Consider the following 24,109-nt stretch of genomic DNA (forward strand, 5'->3'; position numbering starts at 1 on the left):
ATGAGGGGCATGGATAGGGTAAATAGACAAGGTCTTTTCCCTGGGGTGGTGGAATCCAGAACTAGAGGGGCAGAGGTTTAGGGTGAGAGGGGAAAGATATAAAAGAGACCTAAGGGGCAGCTTTTTCACACAGAGGGTGGTACGTGTATGGAATGAGCTGCCAGAGGATGTGGTGGAGGCTGGTACAATTGCAACATTTAAGAGGCATTTGGATGGGTGTATGAATAGGAAGGGTTTGGAGGGATATGGGCCGGGTGCTGGCAGGTGGGACTAGATTGGGTTGGGATATCTGGTCGGCGTGGACCGAAGGGTCTGTTTCCATGCTGTACATCTCTAGGACTCTATTAGCAAAGGTTACAAAGAGACCTTGATCAATTGGGTCAACGTGTTGAGGAGTGGCAGATGGAATTTAATTGGTATTGTATTTTGATAAAACATACAAAGGCAAGACTTATACAACCAGTCCACACTAACCATATTCCCAAACTAAACTACTCTCACCTGCCTGCACTTGACCCAAACCTTTCCTATTCATGAACATATTTCAATGTCTTTTAAATGTTCTAACTGTGCCAACATCCACCACTTACTATGGCAGTTCCTTCCATTCTGTGTAAGTGTGCCTCCATTTCCCTTCTAAATCTTTCTCCTCATACCTTCAACATATGCTGTCTCGTCTTGAAATCCCCCATCCTCGGGAAAAGACATATGACATTCACCCTATCTCCACCATGATTTTAAAAATCTCTACAAGGTCACCCCTCAACCTCCAGTGAAGAAAATCCCAGCCAAAACCAGGCTCTCCTTATGACTCAAACCCTCCGTACCCAGCAACATCCTGATAAATCTTTTCTGAACCCTCTACAACTTGAGCATATCCTTACGACAACAGGGTGATGTGCAACACTGATATTTTACAGCTACTATGCCCTCAGGCGACTGACTGGGTGGAGTTTGCACACTCTCCCTGTGTCTGCATGGGCTTCCTCAGGGTGCTCCAGTTTCCATCCACAGTCCAACGCTGTACAGATTAGTGGACCAGCCATACTAAATTTTCCCATAGTGTCCAGGTCCTGTGCAGGCTACGTAGAGTAGCAATGGGAAGTGTAGAGCTATTGGAATAGGGTTGGGGTGTGAGTCTGGATGGTTTGCTTGTCACAGGGTCAGTGTGGACTTGATGGGTCATATAACCTGCTTCCAGACTGTAGGGATTCAATGATTCAGAAGCTCTCCAACTATGTAATACCAGCTTCTCAACGCCTTTGGTAATCCACTGTGAGCATCAATCCTTTAATGTTTAGCTACTCAATTAGCATAAGTAAATAAAGCCAACCTTCCAGCTATCATTTCTACCAACCCTCCACAGTTTTCCATGCTTTCTTGGAAGATTCTCCCTAAATTTTCTCGAAGGTTTTTGTCATCTGAGTTAGTAACTCTTCATGTTACTCAGTGGCACACTTTATGTTATCATCCAGCAATGAGGCGTTTTGGGGGTTTTCATTCAGCTAAATTCCTCCTTGTTATTTCAACTGAGGCGGAACCATATGGAAACAAAAGGTGTTACCTTGAGAGGATATTGTAATTCCTAGCCAAGGTGACAGAATCAGTGATACACAACCAGCCCTTGTGCATATGCCAACACGAGTGCCCACCATAGACACTGGCCTGCATTCACTGGCTGGTACCAGGACTGCTTTATATGCCCACGATGGTGTAAGGTAATAGCCTGAAAGGGTTAACATTGAAGACTGCACAGAGCTCCGCCCAATTTGATGACGCTGGCAAGACTTGTGTGAAGCAGTGAGGAAGGCAGTTGAACCTCAACTTGGAAGTTAACCCAGACCTCCAATGATTTCATATTACAACATCGATCTGATGGATGTCATTCATACCAAGCTTCTCATCACATGCCGTAAAGCACCCCTTGTTTATGTCAAGGGTTGGTTTTAATTAGACTGACTGATGGCTTTCCTATCCAATACAGAGTCGTGTGTCCTCTACAGCTGTTCAGAACATGTATTCAAAAATACGTTCACAGTACTCAGTGCTAAGTGCTAAGTCTGGTTTGTAAAAATACATAGGAATGGGGAGAGAATTTTTTTTTATTTTTACAGAATCAGTCATGAAAGTAGGGAGGGCAGTGAAGTGAGATAACTTGGGTTCTTGCTGCAGGAGCCCATTTCCTGTAAACTACTGAAAATAGTTTCGTTTCTCGCTAAGTTTCAAGTTGAGTCAGAACATTTCAGCATTGAGACACTCCCTGTTTATGTATTTCTAGTGGGCAGGAAACTAGGAATGTTCCCAGTCACAGAAAAGCTTGATGTTTATTTAAAAACTGAGCTTCAGGGAGAAAAAGCCTTGAACAAAAATCTATCAACAATACCATCATTCCTCTCTTAAGGCTGTTCCTAAGGTTCTTATCGGAAAGACCTTAGTAATCCAGATGGATTATTCTGACAATCAACAACAGCTCTCATTTACTCCCAGGGAGCAGGAGTCATTTCCTGAATTTAGTTGACGGTTTTATTTCCTTGCTTGCCTCATTTTTTGATCTTTGCATCACTTTCATCAGAACAGTAATTCAAATTTTACAGTTTTCTCTCTCTCTCTACAACAGATGCTGAATTCCTCCAGAACTTTCTATCTTTCTTTTTTTCATATCTCCACTGTCCTGTTTCATTTGGGCCAATTCCTTTGGGTATAGGGGCTTTCTCATTCTATATGTTGCCTGGCAAATGAAAAGTTCACTGACCCCATTCCAATGGTTCTAACCAATCTAACACTTGGGACAATCTCTACCCTGGCTTACAGGGGGAGAGAAGGGAATGAAAAGGTGAATGTAAGGTCACATAGAAATGAATCCCTTCTTTTGAGCTTCTCGTCAAGAGGAACAGCATTCTGTCATCATCAATCTCAACAAGGCCCCTATGTCTTCCACTGTGATCTCACATTTGTTTCAGCCCTGTGGGGACACACTGCATCACCACACCAAGAATCAGCTGAATAAAGCTTATCTGAACTGCTTCTAACACAATCATATCCTTTCTTTAGAAAGGAGACCCAACTGCAATGCAGAGCTTCAGGGGAACCCTGGCAGCATCAGCAGCGGCAGTATCGGTGAGATGAGCCCAAAGTGGACTCATGGCGGCAGCGGAGTCAGGTTTGGGCTGGTGCAGTATCCGGTACCATCTGCCTTGGTGAGGTCCATCAAGGAGTCAGTGTCAAGGGCTCCAGCAGCAGAGGGGACTCCTGCCTGACCACCAGACCCATTGCAGAGCACTTAACCAGGAGCCTGGACCCCTTCTTGCAGAGTGCTTAACAAGGACTGTAAAGGTGAACATCAGACCTTTATTTTCCCTGCAATTGTACTCATTATGTTGCTTATTTTCCCCAGAGTTCAAAGTAGTCACGGAGCTACATGGAGACACTGAATATGCTGTGGCTATTTTCCCTGGAGCATCAGGCGCCAACAACTAACTTTATAGGAGATTTATAAAATCATCAGGCGCACCGATAGGGTGAAAAGCCCAGGTAGAGGAGCCCAGAACTAGACGGCATAGGTTTAAGTTGAGAGGAAAAAGATTTACAAAGGTTCTAAGCGGTACATTTTTCATGTAGAGGGTAGCGTGTGTATGGAATGAGCAGCCAGAGGAAGTGGAGGAGGCTGGTACAATTACAGTAGTTAAAAAGGAATTTGGATGGGTATATGAACAGGAAGGGTCGAGAGGCATGTGGACCAAAAGCTGAAAAATGGAACTAGATTAATGGAGAATCTGGTCAGCATAGATAAGTAGGACCAAAGGGTCTGTTTCCATGCTGTACATCTCAATGACTCTACTACTCTTCCCCAACATCCCTCATCCAGGTCAGCCTGCTGCAGTACAGCTGCACTAGCTGGTATTTGCCCAAGAAAGGAAGTTGCCTAGTTTTGGCCCAACAATCACATATGGCCCACGTGTTAGATAAATCAAAAGCATCAAATTCCACCCTAAAAGTACATGCTCTCAAGCATCACACACAAATTACAGAGGAACCTCGATTATCCAAATACCAATTATCCAAGATCTCGAGGCCCCGATAGAAACAGTACGCGAAAGACGTGTTTCTAACAGCAATCATGTCTTTTGTTTACAGTGATTAAACAGGCACTGTCTCCAAATGACGGACTGCCCGCCCTCCCTCTCTCCCAACACTTGATCTGGAGTTCTACACAGGGCTGACCCTCAACCCCGCTTTCCTACATAATCTCTCCAACATTGTTCTGTACAGGGCAAAGGTGGAACCTGTCAAAATGTTGCAGCAAAACGTTGTGCGCGTGTGTGTGCGCATGCACGGTGTCCAGTCCAGCTGCCCCAGAGAGGGGGTGGGTGTGTAATGAGTTGGGGGGGGGGCAGCGGGGGGAGGTGTTGCATGGGGTTGGAGGCAGGGGGCAGGGTCTCACCCGCTGTGTGCTGCAACAGTCTCCTGAAGGAGGAGCAGATTTTTAAAACTCCGAGCCCAAGAGGAAAGGCATTTAAATCTATTAACCATAAATGGATGATCCGAACGAAATAGTGCCCGCCCATCTCATTCAGATAATCAACGTTCCCCTGTACTTGCTCTCTGGCATTTCGCTTAGGTTCCAGTAGCCCCAGGCATCTCCCGGCACAAACATGACAAATTGAAGACCCTTGACATCAAAGCAACATCTCACTCACCATTAACCAACGTCGGCTAATGAGCTCATTACACCTGCTCTGCCATTCAATGAGATCAAGGCTGATTTGATAATGATCATCTCAAAGCTGCATTCTGACCAACATAAGAACCAGCCCAGCAGATCCTGTAAACAGGAACCACCAAAACACTTCCCCAGACTTTTCCACCATCTATAACACCCATGTTATTGTTTTCTTGTCTATGTGTGTCTGTGCATGTAAGTTTGAGAGATAATTAGAGGGGATTGGGGGGCCCATGGTGGCTCAGTGGTTAGCACTGCTGCCTCACAGCGCCAGGGACCCAGGTTCGATTCCACCCTCTGCAACTGTCTGTGTGGGTTTCCTCTGGTTTCCTCCCACAACCCAAAGATGTCCATGTTACATGAATTGGCCATGCTAAATTTCCCATAGTGTTCAGGGATATGTAGGTTAGATGCATTAGTTATAGGTACATGTAGGGTAGGGGAATGGGTCTGGGTGCATTACTCTTCAGAGGGTCAGTGTGGACTTGTTGGACCAAATGGCCTGTTTCCACAGCGTAGGGATTCTAAATTACTGTTTTGACTAGCAGTCTTATAAGCCAATGCTTTCTCCTGGTCCTACTACAATGCATCACCTCACATTTCACTGCATTGAGGTTTAGCTGCCAGATGTCTGCCACTTTGGCCAAATTGTCAATGCCCTCTGAAGTCGCTCAGCATCATCCTCACTTTTCACTATTCTCTCAGCTTACTGTCATCTGCAAATTTAGAGATTTTGCCCCTAACATTGTTCCCTTGGTAACATCACTTTCAACTCAACTCCAGTTTGAGAAATGCCCATCTATACCTCCCCTCCGTTTTCTATAGTTTAACCATGCTGCCAAGTACCCAACAAACCCAAACATTTCAAATCTGCTGACCAATCTGCCATGTGGCAGCATATCAAACATGGTGAAATAAATAAATAACTTGAAACTGGAAAATTAAAAAACTTACATAATCAGCATTGACAGAAGTAGGATTGGAGAAATCAAAGTGAAGGCATGAATCGAAAGCTACCTTCCAGGCATTAGTTTCTGATTAAACATGTTAAACCACAAACCAATCTGGTAGTGTGGCCAAGCGGTGCAAGGTGCTGAATTAAGGCTTCAGTCTCAAAAGGCGGCATGGGTTCAAAGTTAACCGCTGCCTTTCTTGAGAGTCGCAGTTGGCATATCGATGTGTTAACCATTGCTGCATTTAAACTCAACATAACAAGCTGGCCTTGCCTCTTGGGTGGCATAGTGGTTAGTACTGCTGCCTCTCAGCGCCAGAGACCCGGGTTCATTTCCCACCTCAGGCGGCTGACTGTGTGGAGTTTGCACATTCTCCCAGTGTCTGCATGGGTTTCCTCCGGGTCCTCCGGTTTCCTCCCACAGTCCAAAAATGTGCAGGTTAGGTGAATTGGCCATTCTAAATTGCCCATATTGTTAGGTGAAGGGGTAAATGTAGGGGTATGGGTCTGGGCGGGTTGCTCTTCGGCGGGTCGGTGTGGACTTGTTGGGCCAAAAGGCCTGTTTCCACACTAAGTAATCAAATCAAAATCAACTGAACTCTGTCCAAGTTGTTCTTTAATCTTGTAATTAGATCTTTGCTGCTCTACTGAAACCCCAAGCTGACTTACCAGCAGACGAAGTGAATATAGAGTTACAGAAAACTACACCAAGGAAGAAGGCCCGTCAGCCCATCCAGTCTGTGCCAGTCAAAAGCAATCACCAAACTATTCTAATCCCATTTTCCAGCACTTGGGCCACAGTGTTGTCTGCCTAAGCATCATATGTGCATATCTAAATACTTCTTCACTGTGACGAGAATTTCTGCCTCAAACACCTGCATCAGTGAGGTACAGGCTCCCACCACACTCTAGGCGAAAAGGCTCCTCACATCTTCCCTCAAAATCTCTGCCCTGTACCTTAACTTCATGCACCCTGATCATTGATCTGTCCAAAGGAAAAGCTTCTTCCTCGCTACCCTATCTATGCTCCTCCTGATGTTATACATCTCAATCATATCCCCCACCTCATTCTCCTCTGCTCTGCTCTAAAGATAACAACCCCAGTCTGTCCAATCTCTCATGACTGAAACTCTCCAGCCCAGGCAACATCCTGGTCAATCTCTCTCTGCACTGTCAACAATGTGGATTCCCAAACTTCACACAATACCCTCACTGTGCCTAACCAACATTTTATACAGTTCCAGCATAACCACTCAGCTCCTAAACTCTGCCTTGACTGATAAAGGCAAATATCCCAAAAGCCTGCTTGACTACATTATCTATCTGTGGTTTTGGAGAGGATTTGTGGTTCATGTTGCGGATCAGGGTAAATTTACCAAGCCCTACAGGCACAATACATTCATACTAGCCTGAAGGTGGAAGACCAATGCCATCCAACCGAGCACTACCCACCAAAAACTGTACCTCCTACAAGAATTTCTCAGGAAACAGACATTACTACAATGTGTCAAATAGAAACCATCACTCAACACCCACAAGCCAGGAGAACAGCAGAACAGAACGGCTTCAGAATGCTACGAGAAAATGATAAACGATGCCCACAAGAAACTCCACAAATACGAACGGAAAATTTTGTGCCCGAATACACTATACACTAACACAACTGACCATGAATGGATAAGTACGCTAGAATGAGCCACCTACAATAAACATCAGACCAAGACAAAGAAAAGACCAGCTCTATCAAGAAAAATGGACCGAGCTCTCACACAACAATAATACAATAATAAGGCTTCCTGAAGAAGGGCTCATGTCTGAAACATCGATTCTCCTGCTCCTTGGATGCTGCCTGACCTGCTGCGCTTTTCCTGCAACACATTTTCAGCTCTCATCTCCAGCATCTGCAGTCCTCACTTTCTCCTAGAAGATTTTTACCCCAGGTACAATGGCAGGATGAGATTATCCGTTGAGATATTGTAAATGGTAATGCCCTAATCCTGGGGAATCATTCTGCAGACAATTTCCTGACTCAGTGATTTCCCAAGACAATGTAGGTGCGACATTTCTCTGGCCATAAAGCATTTCTGAATGGAAGACATTGAATGACAGTTTAACTTGACAATAGCAAGGGGGAGTAGCAGCAAATGACTGTCTCATTGGAGTGGGGGGTCATTCACATTCCTTCACGGCTGTCGCCCCCACACAAAGACAGTGCAGTTTAACCCTTTCATATTGCATTAACCTTCAGAGAGATAGTACAATTTAATACTTTAACATTACAACAGTATCAACTCCATCAACAAAGACAGCATCCACAAACTAGTAGACTTGTGCCTCACAACCCTCTTCACCTTCAATGACAAGATCTACAAACAAACCAGTGGGAGGCCTAAGGGATCACCAAAAATCAGGATTTTTAGCAGAAGCAGTTATGCAGAGGTTAGAATAAACAGCCCTTCCCACGATCCACACAGTAAACCCAAACCTTGGGCTGGATAAGACCTTTGTAATCATGAAACACAACAAATGAGAAGAAACCTACCGAAAATAAAATCCTTAAACAGGATAAAGTTCACCAAAGAGGAAGAGAACAATAACAGACTCCCCTTCCAGGCTGTCACAGTAGAACAAAAAGCCATTCGAGAACTGCAGATCAGCATCTACAGGAAAGCCATACACACAGATCAGATACTTGATTACAGGAGCAACCATCCCAACATCCATAAACAGAGCTGCATCTGGTCATTATTTAAAACGAGCCACGACACATTGCGACATAACACACCCAGAGACTCTAGCCACCCTACCATACAAAGGCAGAGATATTAGATTACTCTGGCCCCTAGGCTTTATGACAGCCACAAACCTACCACCCCACCAAAACAGCTCCTGATGAATTAAAAAAGGACCCTGTACCATCAACCAGCAGAATGAATGACATATACAAAATACCCTGCAAGGACTGCAACAAACATTACATTGGACAAAGGGGCAGGAAGCTAGCCACCAGGATACATGAGCACCAATTAGCCACCAAAAGACATGACCAACAATCACTGGTATCTGCACACAAATGAAGAGGGACACCAGTTCGACTGAGACAATACATCCATCCTGGAACAGGCTAAACATAGAAACACATGGGAATTCCTGGAGGCCTGGCCTTCAAACCTGAACTCCATTAATAAACATATAGATTTGGACCCCATTTACCAACCTCTAAGAAACAGCACCAGAAATGATATCACCTACCACAACAAACCAAGACAGATAAGTAGCAAGCAGGGCAGAACACGCTTCACTGGGGACTCACTGATGATGTTACCTAGTATTTGAGAACAAATCTCCCAGCTCAGCGAGCAAATGTACAACCCAACTTTGTCTACTTGTCCTGATACATCAAGGGACCAGTGGACACACACAACAAAAAGTTCCTCTGATCATCAGTACTTCCCAGGGTGCGCCTTTTCATATATTCCCTTCTCTTTCTTGTCCTGCACAAGTGCATCACCTCATATTTATATGGATTGAATTCCTCTAGCCATTGATCAGCCCACCTATACCCTCTTGTCGACTAAGGCTCGCCTCCTCACTATTTACCATGCCACTAATTTTGTATCATAAAGGAGGACTTGAGATTAGGCCTGTACTCATTGATGTTTAGAGGATTGCGGGGAGACCGTATTGACACATACGATTCTTAGGTGACTTAGTAAAGTCTCCCTTGTTAGACAATCTCGGGCCATAGGCATAATGTCAGAGCAAGGGGTCACCCATTTAAGGCAGAGACAAGGAGGAACTTCTCCACTCGGGGGGGTGGGGGGGCGGGGAGTGAATCTCGGCAATTCTTTACTGCAGAAGGCTGATGAGGTTCAGCCATTCAGTATATTCAAGATGGATTTTTAATCAGGGAATCAAGGGTTATGGGGAAAATGGCAGGAAAATAGAGTTGAGGACGATCAGATTAACCATAACCTTATTGAAGAGCAGAGCAGACTTGATGGGCTGAATGGCCTACCCTTGTTCATACTTCTTAGGGTAGTATGCTGTGATTTTTGTCCCTTTATTTCACATACACCAAAATTTGTTTTTCTCACTGCATTCTCAGGGCATCTATTCATTATCATAAATATCGGACCTCTTCCAGTTTTCACACACTCCTGACTGTCCTCCTAATGCAGGCAGCACCAACTATTCACTTGTACAATATCTCATGAGCTCCACCCTTCCACAATTCCTGTGTGCAAACCAAACTTTTGTTCTCTTCTCTGATTCAACCAATATAAAGCATTTGCTAACAGCAAAAAATAAATACCTCCCTCTTTCACATAAAGTTCTCACTCTGCTGACGTTGGCATTCCAAGCAGACTTGTAATAAATTGCTGTGACCACAGGAAGAAAGTTCATTGAGAAGATTAAAAACAGCAGCTTCTGATCTTCAACTACCAAGACAGCTTTTGGTCGATGATAAAATCAAAAGTTCAAAATGCAGCTGCTTCCAAGCGTTCTTATCATTTGCGCTTTTGTTTCTGAAGGTGAGAGTTTATCAATTAAATTAGTGATTGCAATTTGTGTGGTACTATTGGAGCTGAATAAATGTAATTATCTCAGTTGTTTAATTGGAGGTGTGTCCTAAATGTTTAAACTTTAGACAATACTCAAACTGAATGATAAGCAATCCCTTGAAGTGATGGCATCGCTTACCGATTAGTGCTGCAAGCACTTGGGCAAGAAATGGGTAGGCTGTCTTAGGAAAGGAGAGACAGGCCAAGCCTGTATCCTCAAGACTTTCAAAGAGTAAGAAGCAACTTGACTGGAACACTGTTGTTAAATTCTCTTAGGGGAAGAGGGTGTTACTGACAGGGTCTAATCTTGCTCCTACATTTGACTTAATTTATTATTTTGTTTCGGTACATGTGAGCGTGAAAAGTATTGCTTTGCATGCTATCCAAACAAATCATACTTTACCTCAGTAAATCAGGGCAATGGATCAAAATGCAGAATATTGTGTTACAGCTGCAGAGAAGGTACAGAGAAAGACCAAGTTTAATATGACAAGCCAGTACATAAGTGTGATAACAGTGGGGAAGAAACTATTCTTGAATCTGCTGGTATGTGTTTTCAAACATTTGTATTTTCTGCCTGATGGAAGAAAGTACTGTACGTGCAGGATGGGGGTGGGGGTGGGGTCTTTGATTATATTGGCGGCTTTCCCAAGTCAGCAGCAAGTGTAAATGGAGTCAATAGAAGGAAGGCCGGTTTGTATTATGGACTAGGCTACATTCACATTGCTGTAATTTCCCCCTTGAACAACAATATTTGTATAATTGAACCATGAAGGGTACGCTCACTCCACCCTCTGAGTGGAACAATTTTCCTTCAACTTCTCTGCAAAACTTCTACAAATTGCTTTGACTGCCCTGCTAACAGAAATAGGTATTTATATCCACTTCACATGTTCCTCATAATTTTACATGTTACAATCAAATTTCTCTTCTGCCTGTCTACTCCTAAAGTCTATAGCTCGCTCCTCATCGTTAACCATGTAAAGAATTCCAAGACGGTCAGAAAATGGTTCTTCATCACACACCCAGCTTTAGGGCTGAATCATTGCTATGTACCCTTCCACAAACAGAAGCAGCAAGTCCTCAAAACTCTGGTGAAAATCCCAACCTGCCGTTACAGAAAACAATTGTCAATTGTACCTTTTTACTTCCTGATACAGAAACATCTGCAGTTTCAGTTCTTTCCACATGAGGGACACGGGTGGATAAACTGACTACCTTCCTCTGCCAAAGCTTTGCTAAATTCCCAGGTCAAATGCCTGACCTCCACCAACTCTTGTTGAGCTTACCTGAAAAATGCAACCCAACTCCTGAGATTTGATTTTCACTTGACTAATCCCTGTCAAATGTTAATTCTTTCAAAGTGATGATTTGTGCAGAAATGTGCCCAGCATTGAGGTGAGGACAGGGTGCCTTGGGGTTATTCAAAATGTCCAGTGCTCTCTTTTTGAAAAAGCAGCACAGCATTAATTCACCAATGTTCTTGAATGATGTCTGTAGTCCACAAACACTGGGAACTGCTCAGTAGAGACATGGCAAATTGTGTTTTGTTTTATTCAGTTGATGCAAGTAGCTGGGCGAGCATTTCAAACAGAAACTCAGCAACTTTTTTCATTTGTAGGAATTGGCATTTATTGCCCGTTCCTATTTGCCTCCTTGAGAAAGTGGTGCTGAGCTGCCTTCTTGACCCTCTGATGTGCACATGTTGTGGGTTGATCCACAATGTCCTTAGGGAAAACAAAATTGAGGGAACAGCACTATATTTTTAAGTGAGGATGGGGAGTGGCTTGGAGGGGAACTTGCAGAATGTGATTTCCCATATAGCTACTGCACTTCTAGATGGTTATAGATTATTTTAAAATTCAGGAGGGGGCCCTTCAGCCCATTATGGCTATGCTGGTCATCAGTTATCTATCTATTTTAAGCATATTTTCCAGCACTTGGCCCATAACCTTGTATGCTATGATGGTTCCAAGTGTACATGGAAATACCTCTTCAATATTATGAGGGTTTCTGCCACCACCACCCTTTGAAGCAGTGCATTCCAGATTCCCATCACCCTCTCGGAAAAAATAAATTCCTCAAACTCTCTTGCTTCCTGCCTTAAAACTGTGCCCACTGGTTATTGAACGCACTACTAAATGGGAAAGAAAGGTTTCTCCCTCAGTTTTGACACTTAGAACTTGGTACACCTCAATCAGATCTCCCACCCTGCCACCCCCAACTTTCTCTGCTCAAACAGAAATACCTCTAACCTACCCAGTTTCTCTTTGAAGCTGAATTGCTCAATCCCAGTCAAATCCTGGTGAATCTCCTCTGCGCCCTCACTTATGAATCACATCCTTCTAGCATGGTGACCAGAACTGCATACAGTATTCCAGTTGTAGCTCAACTAACATTATATACAACTCCATCATAAGCTGCCTACTCTTCCATTTAATGCTTCAACTAATGAAGCCAAAGATCCCACCTCAACCAATCTATTCTATTTGTCCTGTTGCTTTTAAGGATCTTTTAGGGAAAGCCATGGGTTTGGAAGGTACAAGTTGGCCCAACATCTGGAAATTGCAGAAGCTGATAACAATGGACATAGCCACACTACAGCCTTAGGGAATGTCATCTCTGCTTTTGTCAGCACTGCACCTGAACAAGAACAAGACTAAAGTTCAATTCAAGAATAAGGCATTCGACCCCTGCACCACTATTCAATATGATCATGGCTGACCATGCAATTTCAGTATCCTATTACTCTTTCTCTCCATATTCCTTAATTCCTCAACTGAAAGGGCCACACCCAGCTCTGTCTTGAATAATGGCCCCACAGCTGTGGGAGAGATATCGACATGCTCACAACTCTCAGTGAAGAAACGCTTCCTCATCTGAGTCTTGAATGACTTACCCTTTATTTTTAAAACTCTGACCCTTAGTGTTGGACTCAACATTGAGAACATACTTCCATATCCATCCTGTCCAGTCCCATCAGGATTTTAGTTGTTTCTGAGATCAACCATTCCCTATTCCCCAGCCATTCTAAATTCCAGTGAGTACAAGCCCAGTCAATCCAGTCTTTCTTGAAATGTCAGTTCTCTCACCCAGAGAAGCAGTCTAGTGAACATTTGATAGACTCTGTTGCACAAGTTCTTAGTCTAAATCCATATCTGCTAGCTAGCACAGGACAGCCATTCCTCTAAACTTCAGTGAGTAGAGTCTGAACCTGTTGAGCCTTGGTTCACAAGATAATCCCTCCACAGTGTATACCATACCAGTGAACCCTCGTTGAACTGCCTGCAGTGAAGAAATATTGTTCCTTAAAGAAAAGGACCAAAACTGCTCAAAGTACTCCAAATAAAACAAAGAACTACAGATGCTGAAAATCGGAATCAAAAACCAAAATTGTTGGAGGAGCTCAACACATGCCAGTATCTGCAGGGAGAAAGGAGTTAAGATTTTGAGTCCTGTGATCCGTCTCTTAACATTTCTCTGTAAATTATTTGTATCCTTCTCACAAACTGCTTTCTGCTTATTTTTGCAATTTCTTTTCTCCAAGTCATCAACTAACTCATGTCTGCCTTTGAATTGGCTGCACCACATTTTGTTGTATGAAGCAGTGACTCTCTGTGTCCTTCTAGATGGTAGGAGCTGTGGGTTTGCAAGGTGCATTGCCTAATTTCTAAGGAGCATTATTTAATTCCTGCAGTGCATGTTGTCAATGGTACACACTGGTGTTTCTGACCTTCAGTGTTGGGGGGGAAATAGATGATTGCAGATGTGGTGCCAATCAAGTGGGATACTTTATTCTGGATGGTTGAGCCTTAAGTGTTTTTGGAACTGCACCCATCCAGGCAAATGGAGAGTATTCCATCACACTCCTGACCGGTGCCTTGTCGATTGTGATTAGGCTTTGGGGCATCAGGTGGTGAGTTATCTAGAGCAGCATTCCAAGTTTCTGACCTGCTCTTATAGTCACAGTATTTAATTGGCTCAATTTGTCTCACTCTCTTTCCAGTGCAACCTCTTACCTGTCACTCTTGCACTGCACAAGGCAAGACATGTGAGACCACACAAACTTCTTGCCCCCCTGGGATCAACAGCTGCATCACAATGTCAGTCTCAACGAATGCAGGTAATTTTCTGGAATTTCTAACTTTCGTTTGTCTTGACAGATTTTACTTGAGAGAAGCAGTGTACGTTTAAGACAATTACATTACGCCACAACGTGTGACACTGCTCTATAAAAGGCATTTGTTTCAGTCACTACCAGACTACAATGGGGTCAGTGGAGTGTGCTCAGTCAGTAATGAGCATGTAATGTACAGTGATATCAGTAAGAACAGAACCCATGCTTCATACAAGTCTGTAGCATTATAGCAACGTAAATATGTTATGATTAAACTTCAAGGTATCTGTCATAACGGAGTCATCAAGCTGTCCAACATGGAAACAGCCCCTTTGGTCCAACTCACCCATGCTGACCAGATATTCTCCATTGATCTAATCTCATTTGGCAGCATTGCCCCATTGCCCTCACAATCCTTCCTATTCAGAGACCCATCCAGATACCTTTTAAATGCTGCAATTGTACCAACCTCCACCACCTACTCTGACAGCTCATTCAATATATGCACCACCTTCTGTGTGAGATTGTTGCCCCTTTAGGTCTTTTTAAATCTTTCCCTTCTTACCTTCAACCTATGGCCTCTAGTTTTGGACTCCCCAACCCCAGGAAAAAGATCTCGGCTGTTCACCTTATCCACATCCCTCACGATTTTATAGTCGTCAGTAAGGCCACCCCTCTGCCTCTGATACTCCAAGGAATATAGCTCCAGCCTATTCAGTTGTCCCTATGACTCTAATGCTCCAATAACAGCAACATCCTTGTACATCTTTTCTGAACCCTTTCAAGTTTCTTTACATCCTTCCTAAAACAGAGAGACCAGAACTGAATGCAATATTCCAAAAGCAGCCGAACAAATGTCCTGTACAGCTGCAACATGTCCCAACCTGTACACTCAATGCATTAGCCAATAAAGGCAATATGAACCTAACCAATGCATTATACGTTACACGTGCTAGCACATGAAGCTGACGTGAGCAAATGTGAAGTTATCCATTTTAGACTGAAAAGGATAGATTAAGACACTGTTAAATACAGTGAATGTCCAAAGAGACTTGGAGGTTAAAATGCCACGAAAAGATACAGAAAATGTTCAAGATTGCTAATGAAATGATGAACTTTATACCTATAGGACTGGAGGATAAGGCTGTAGAAGTTATGCTGCAATTATACAAAATCCTGGTTAGACCTCACTTAGTGTGCTGAGCGCAGATCTGGGCACTACATCTCAGGAAGGAGAAAGGCGAGGGCTGCAGACGCTGGAGATCAGAGTCGTGAGTGCAATGCTGGAAAAGCACAGCAGGTCAGGCTGATGAAGGGCTGATGCCTGAAACATCAATTCTCTTGTTTCTCAGATTCTGCTTTTCCAGCACCACACTCGACCTCATCTCAGGAAGGATAGATTCACCTTGGAGGGAGTATAATGTGGGTTTACAAGATGATATCCGAACTTCAGCGGTTACAATTGAGCAACAAAATAATTAGGCCTGTTTTCTCTATGATTTAGAAGGTTAAAGGGCAATCTTTAAAGTTAAGATATTAAGAGGAAAAGGCAGGGTAAAATGAACTATTCCCACCAATTGGGAATTCTAGATCGAGGAGGCATAGTCTGAGAATTAGGGCCAGACCATTCAGAAGAGATGTTAGAAACATTGCTACTCACAAAGGGAGTTGGATGGTTAGGACTCTCTTCCAGTAACAGCACTGGATGCTAGAACAGTTGCTAACTTTAAAGCTGAGAGAGATTTTCTTTTTTTAAGCAAAGATATTAAGGCAATGGGACAAAGGCAAATCTATGAAGTTAGGCCGCAGATCAGCCATGATATCATTCAATGGCAGAACAGGCTGAAGGGCCTAAAGGATAGGACTAAGGCCATTTCATACTGGCACTTCAGAGGGCTGGTGTGGACTCATTAGGTCAAATACCCTGCCTCCACAGTGTAGGGATTCTGTAACACAGACGCATTATCTGTCGTGCGTACTAACACTGTCCACAGAAAACAGAATCATTGATCATGGGCTCCTTGCTAATATATTGAAAAGTGAAAGCAGACACTCTGACTCTCTGTCCTACACCAAAGCTGAATGCCTCCAGCAGATGCACTTGCTTGGTGCATTTGGTCTGCACTTGCTGTTTCTGAATGAGAAATGTCATTCCCCCAAGCCCACTCAGGGTTTTTCCTCAGCTCTGTATGGGCTACCAAGTCAAATACCTTTTAAATTATTGAGCATATGCTAGGACAATGGCAACTTTACCTCTACAAATAAAGGAATGTTTTGGAAGCATATTTATCAATTCGCAAATGGTTGGTGAAATACTTTGGTGAGTTATTAACTAAATAAGTGAAGACAGACATTAAATAAACAGGATAGACGGATGGGAAATAGGTGGAGTAAACACATTGTTGACAAGTGATGAAGGATGTCCATCGAATATTGGAAGGTGAACCATGTTCTCTATGTTTGCAGGTGGAATTAAGCAAATCATGATTTTTAAAAACTGTGGAGTGTGTGAACGAAACATCTCATTGCAATTTGGTCTCATCAATGTCGCGCAGATATGCAAAAGCTGCAGTTCCAATCTGTGTAACGATCATCCTTTTGAAGGTAAGCGAGACATGCAGACTTGCAAGCCAAGCTCTTCAGTAACATGAAACCAAACCCTTTGCACATCCCTCAAGTTTAAACACTCCTCGCATTCTGGCTTGCAATTTCTCTCAAAATTCAAAACATAGAAAATAGGAGCAGAGGTGTGCCATTCAGCCCATCAAGCCCAGCCCACAATTAAGGATAGAAGGTTCATGATGGCTAAGTGGTATTGCGCACCAACCCAAAGACTGAAGTAATAGGTTTCTCCAACACTACCTGCTTTTATTTCAGGAATCCAGTATCTGCTGGATTTTATTTTGTTTGCAAATGAAAAACTAGCTGATTGCAAAGAAAAATTACTCAAGAGAAAGGTGTAAAGATTATATGTCCTTGGTTCATCTAGCAGCAAGGCCAGGGTTTCCTTGGCTACGGTGACGTTTATTCATGTGAATAGGACAGTCACGTCAAAGGAAACCATGGCCTTGTCGTCCTCTACCTTGGTGTCTTTCATAAGGAATTCCTGGGTGGAGTCAATGAAATGGGTGGAGTTTTCTCCTACACATTCCTGTTTGCGTTGCAGTTTCTTTGCTAGTCTGTATGTCAGTGTACCCTCGCTAAAAAAACACTGACCTCACTGCTTGACAAACCAGTCACAAATGCACCAACTCCATCAGCAAGGACAGCAGCCTCAAACTAGGAGACCTGTGCCTCACAACCCACTTCACCTTCAAAGGTGAGATCTACAAACAAAATCAATGGGATGCCTAAGGGATCACCAATATCAGGACTTTTAGCAGAAGCAATTATGCAGAGGTTAGAATGAACAGCCCTTCCCACGATCCAGTCCAAGCTTTGAATCTGCTGTGTGGATGAGACCCTTGCTATTACAAAGCACAACAAATCAGAAGAAACCCACAAACATCATCCTTACCAGTATGAAGTTCAAAGAAGAGAATAACAGACTCCCCTTCCTGTACATCACAGTAGAATATGTTGGCACGGCGGCTCAGTGGTTAGCAATGTTGCCACACAGCATGAGGGACCCAGGTTTATTTCCATCCTCGAGCAACTGTGTGAAGTTTGCATATTCTCCCAGTGTCTGTATAGGTTTCCTCCTGGTGCTCTGGTTTCCTCCCACAATCCAAAGATATGCAGGTTGGGTGAACTGGCCATGCTAAACTGCCCATAGTGTTCAGGGATGTGTGGGTCAGGTGCTTAGTTAGGAATAAATGTAGAGTAATAAGGTAGGGGAATGGTTCTGAGTGGGTTACTCGGAGGGGGGTCGGTGTGGACTTGTTGGGCCAAAGGGCCTGTTTCTACACTATAGGGATGCTATGAACAAAAAGTTAATGGAGAGCTGCAGACTAGTACCCACAGGAATGCCACATACACCGACCAGATACTCAACTACAGCAGCAACCATCCCAACACTCACGAATGGAGCTGCATCAGAATATTATTTAAGTGAGCCACAACACACAGGAACGACGAGAAACCAAGGAAAAACACCTATGCAACATATTCAGGAACAGTGGGTACCCAATAAGCACAGTTCTCCAGCCCCTAGGCATCATGATACCCACAAACTTACCACCACATTGAAACAGATCCGTACCAACAACCAGCAGAACGAATGACATATGCAAAATACCCTGCAAGGACTGCAACAAGCATTACATTGGACAAACGGGCAAGGTACAGGAGCACCAATTAGCCACCAAAAGACATGACCAGCTATCACTGATATCCATACATGCAGACGAAGAGGGACACCAATTCGAATAGGATTATATATCCATCCCGGGACAGGCTAAACAAAGGCACGCACGGGAATTCCTAGAGGCCTGGCATTCAAACCTGAACTCCATTAACAAACATATAGATTTGGACCCCATTTACCAACCTCTCACAAACAGCACCAGAAATGATATCACCTACCACAACAAACCAAGACAGATAAATAGTAAGCAGGGCAGAAGACCAATGCTTCACTGGAGGCTCACTGATGATGTTACTTAGTGTCTGAGAACAAATCTCCCAGATCAGTGAGCAAATTTACAATCGGTTCCATAACCTGAGCTACAATATTCCCCAAAATCTCAAGATGTAAAAATAACCTAAAGGATAACCTCCAAGAAAATGCAACAACACTTTGAAAACTGACACACATTGCTATACAAAGTCACACTGACAGACATGTACACACAATCACCAGGTCTAGAGAAAACATAACAACAATGTACAATATAATATTGAAAGCAGTGACTGCCAAGCGCCAGATAAGGTCAGAAAGAAAAAATAAATTGTCACCACAAATACTCATCTGCACGCAAGTGATAAGCATTGGAATAACATCCAGGGTCAGTTGTGACTGGCTGAGCATGCTTTCTCTGGAGATACTGGCAGTATATTCCAAATTCCCCTTCAGCACCATCCACTTGTGAGTGCCTGCAGATGAACTATCAACTCAAAGATTAATAGCAGTTTTAAAGAAAAAAAAGAAACTTGCAAGAGACTGTGCTCAAATCCAAAAATACAAACCCACACGACCACAGGTCTTTTTTTTTAAGATTAGATTACTTACAGTGTGGAAACAGGCCCTTCGGCCCAACAAGTCCACACCGACCCGCCGAAGCGCAACCCACCTCGACCCATTCCCCTACATTTACCCCTTCACCTAACACTACAGGCAATTTAGCATGGCCAACTCACATAACCTGCACATTTTTGGACTGTGGGAGGAAACCGGAGGACCCGGAGGAAACCCAAGCAGACACGGGGAGAATGTGCAAACTCCACACAGTCAGTCGCCTGAGGCGGGAAATGAACCCGGGTCTCTGCGCTGTGAGGCAGTAGTGCTAATCACTGTGCCACCGTGTATTGAACACTCAATTTCCTAGTGAAGGGCTTATGCCCAAAACGTCGACTCTCCTGCTCCTCAGATGCTCCCTGACCAGCTGTCACACTTTTTGACTCGATCTCCGCATCTGTAGTGCTCACTTTCTCCTAATCAGTGACTCCAGTCTAGCGGCTTTACAAGTTGTGATACCACAGTAGTCTGCTTCTTCTTGCAGACCTTTAAATTTCAGCAATCTACGTAGACAATTTGGAGTTGAAGACCACATGTAGTGTGTCAAAGTTTGCAGATGACACCAAGATGAGTGGTACAGCAAAGTGTGCAGAGGAGTCTGAATCTTTGCAGGGGCACATACAGTTTGAGCGGATGGACAAAGGTCTGGCAGATGGAGTACAGCGTTAATAAATGTGAAGTCTTCCACTTTGGTCGGATTAACAGTAAAAGAAACTATTATTTGAATGGCAAAACATTGCAGCGTGCTACTGTGCAGAGGGACCTGGGTGACCGACAGAAGGTGGTTGGCAGATGCTGTTAAAGTACAGATTTCAGACAGCTCAGGGAGTCCCTTGTGGACTCAGACCTGTAAGCCTCTCTTGGTTTGTCCCGGAGATCTTACTCTTTGGTTGTCTGGAAATAAACCTCTTACAGGTTAATTTTAGTCTTCCCCTTCATTTACCGTTGGTATCACTATTACAACATAACACTGACACCTTTAAGCCAGGCTAGCTAAGCTTCTAAAACCTTGGAGAGTAGGGTACCAGCTCTTCCTTTCAGAGCCCTCGCAGGCTACTCCACTCTTCTGTCATAAACAGGCTTCCTTAGGAGGGCAAACTTTGACCAGAAAATGGCTTCTTGACAGATTGTGTCAGAATCTCTTCAATGTTAGGTTTAGAATATTTTTTTTAAGCTATTAGCAGACTCCTGCTTTTTATCTTAAGAACAGAATCATTCTGTGCCTGAGGCTGAAATGTTACCGTAAGGTTGAATTTTAAAATGATTCAAAAATTCATTAGTCTTGAAAACATGCTTTCTTTTTGGGATTGAGATTCAAATTCAAATAAGACATAAGACTGGCTAGTTAAAATTGACAGTGGGGCAGTCATGGTCTGCAAGTTAAAGCTTCATCAATATTAGCCTTTGCAGAGTTTGCATTTCATAACCAGTGATGACTACTCAACATCATCATAACGTCCCAAAATGCAACTAAATTTAAAAACATTCAATCCATTGCAAGTAAGCACAATGAGTTAATTTTCTACTGGCTTCAGCAGTGCTAAAATGGTCTCTCTCTCTCTTGCCCTTTTGAACACTCAGGTCAGAGACTGTAACAGAAAAATGTTTTTCCTTCTGTCTGCTTAGCTTTCAAGGATAATAAGAATCCATTATAATTGATAGGACCTAACCATTAATTACAAGGCTTTTGACATGCTTACAAGATGAAGAAACACTCATTAATTTCACAAGGGAACAGCCATGAATGTTATCACTGTGTCCTGTTTAAATGGATTCATGTTCTTAATTGCCTTAGAGCATCCTGTTATTACTTAATGAGAACAGATGTTTTTATCTTCTGCACATCCTGGGTCCTCTCTTTTGTGGCCTGACACCTCCCTGCCTGAACTGTTTATTTTCTGAATTATGTGTTTTATAATTCAGAGGCTAAATGTTTAAGGACAAGTTTTAAGGTTATAAACTTTCTCAGTGCAATGGATAATTAAGACAACAAATGGAATTTTGTGCTTCATTGCCATGAGAAGGAGTTTAAAAGTAGGGAGGATATGTCGCAGTTGTATAAAGTGCTGGTGAGGCCACACCTGGAGTGTTGCTGTTGTTTTGATCTCCTTAATTGAGAAAGAATGTACTGGCACTACAGTGGGTACAAAGGAGGTTCACTAGCTTGATTCTAGATTGGTGGGGATTGGCTTATGAGGAGAGACCGTGTAGACTGGGAGTATATTCATTGGAATTCAGAAGAATGAGGGGATCTTATAACTTAAGCTTATGAAGGGAATAGATAAGATAGAAGTAGGATGTTTCCACTGCCAGGTGAAACTAGGACATGAGAGCATAGCCTCAAAATTAGGAACAGCAGATTTAGGACTAAAATGAGAAGGAATGTCTTCACCCAGAGGGTTGAGAATCTGTGGAATTCCATGCCCAGTGAACTAGTTGAGGCATTCTCATTGAGTGTTCTTAAAGTGAAAATAGATAATTTTTTGAACAGTAAAGGAATTAAGGGTTATGGTGAGAGGGTGGATAAATAGAGCTAATGCCATGAAAAGATCAGCCATGATCTCATTGAACGACTTGTTTCCATGCTGTACATCTCTATGATTCTATGACTGGGCTTGAAGGGCCAGATGGGAGACAGTAAGGTCTGCAGATGCTGAAGATCAGAGTTGAGAGCGTATTGCTGGAAAATCACAGCAGGTCAGGCAGCATCTGAGGAGCAGGGAAAATAAAAACAAAATAAAAAATAATAAATCAATCAATCAATCAATCAACCAACCAACCTTTCGGGCCAGAGCCCTTCATTAGGAATGAGCAAGGGCCAGATGGCCTTCTCCTATTTCTTAGGTTCTTACGTGGTTTGTCAGTTAATACAAGAATGGCTAGAGTGGGTCAGATCTTAAACAATGAGACTGAGTACAGGAAAAAGGGATAGAGAGCTCAGTGGCATATGGTAAAGACATCAATCGCTCCCTCAATGTCAGTAAAGTGAGGGAGCTGGTCATTGACTTCAGCAAGTCGAGTGGAAGGCACAATTCTGTATGTGGAGAAAGTGAGGTCTGCAGATGCTGGAGATCCGAGATGGAAATGTGTTGCTGGAAAAGCGCAGCAGGTCAGGCAGCATCTAGGGAATAGGAGAATCGACGTTTCGGGCATTATTTCTGAAGAAGGGCTAATGCCCGAAACGTCGATTCTCCTGTTCCCTAGATGCTGCCTGACCTGCTGCACAATTCTGTATGTATCAATGGTGCTGAACTGTGGAGGGTGATCAAGAGCTCAAGTTCCTAAGAGTAAATATCATCAACAATCTGTCCTGGTCCATCCACATCAAAGTTACAGTCACAAGTACACCAGCTTATGAAGAAGACAAAACAAATTTTGCAGGTCCACAATGACTCTCACTAATTTCTTTGATGCACCACAGAAAACATTCTACCCAGTATGGCAACAGCTCTGCCCAACGCCACAGGAAATTTCAGGTAGATGCGAGTCCATAACACAAACCAGCCTTCTATCCATTGACTGTCTATAATTGTCGCCTCAAGGCAGCAGCCAACATAATCAAAGACTGCTTCCACCCTGGCTACACTCACTTCCATTGAGCAGAAGAAACAAAAATTTGAAAACACATATCAACAGGTTGAAGGACAGCTTCTTCCCTGTGTTATCAAACCTCTGAACACACCTGTCATCCAAGTGCTGATCTTCCTCTGTGGATGCAATACTATATTGTGCATTGTTCTATTATCCTGTTCTGCTTATGTCAGGTATGATTTGTTTGGTCAACACAAAACAATACTGTTCATTATCTCAGTACAGGTGACATTCATGAATCAAATCAAGTCGCGTGGCTTAGCCAGGATTGCTGATTTCTCTGTGGTGTTATATATTTCAGTCAGAGATTTCAAACAAACAGTCAGGGCCAAGAGAAATGGCTAAGAGCTTGGAATTTATACATAAAATCAGCCACACTTGTATCAAACGTCAGAGCAAGCTCAAAAGATCGAGTCACGTCCCAATCATAATGCCCTCAGAGAATGGGATGCGAAAAGCTTCACAAATCTGGGGGATATTGTATTTGAAAGACCGAGATGTACTATTTACTGCAAAATTTGCCAGCCCATGTGGGTGCAGCCAAAGTTTGTGCAATGTTAAATATTCCGTGTTAACTTTTCAGAGGAACCTTCCAACCTGAACGGCCTCGAGTGCTATTCCAATTCACCTGAAGGCTCCAATGCAATGAGCATTGTGAAATGTACCGGGACTCAGGATCGCTGCCTCACTGCTTCTGGCAATTTCGGTAATTACATGTATAAACTGCTACAGAGTTACAATAAGTTTGAAATGCTTCATAGGTGTTCAATTTGGTACAAGGTATATCATGGAGGGCAACAGATCTAGGATACTTTGAGATTTCCCTGTCAGTTATTTCAGACAGCTGCAAGAATGGAGAGAATGATACATTTACAAATCATTGCAGGACTGTTTAAAAAGCTCATCAAGAGAATCTGGTTCCCTTAAATTCACTCTCACTGGCTTGGTATCCTCCATTGTCCATAATCAATCCCACAGTGAAACAGTT

At 43.2% G+C, this 24,109-nt stretch overlaps 1 protein-coding gene across 1 annotated transcript in view; it reads left to right on the top strand.

Moving 5' to 3' along the window:
• The first annotated feature begins 10,001 nt into the window (after window positions 1–10,001).
• LOC122544226 (phospholipase A2 inhibitor 25 kDa subunit-like) overlaps window positions 10,002–24,109 on the top strand; it is a 29,323-nt gene continuing 15,215 nt past the window's right edge. The window contains exons 1-4 of the mRNA XM_043683303.1: window positions 10,002–10,207; window positions 14,244–14,360; window positions 16,821–16,958; window positions 23,705–23,827. Coding sequence (XP_043539238.1) covers window positions 10,159–10,207; window positions 14,244–14,360; window positions 16,821–16,958; window positions 23,705–23,827 — 427 coding nt within the window. The 5' untranslated portion in view covers window positions 10,002–10,158. The remainder of the gene's footprint in view (window positions 10,208–14,243; window positions 14,361–16,820; window positions 16,959–23,704; window positions 23,828–24,109) is intronic.

The sequence above is a fragment of the Chiloscyllium plagiosum genome, chromosome 47 (genome assembly GCF_004010195.1).
Source record: "Chiloscyllium plagiosum isolate BGI_BamShark_2017 chromosome 47, ASM401019v2, whole genome shotgun sequence".
Taxonomy (NCBI): Eukaryota; Metazoa; Chordata; class Chondrichthyes; order Orectolobiformes; family Hemiscylliidae; genus Chiloscyllium; species Chiloscyllium plagiosum.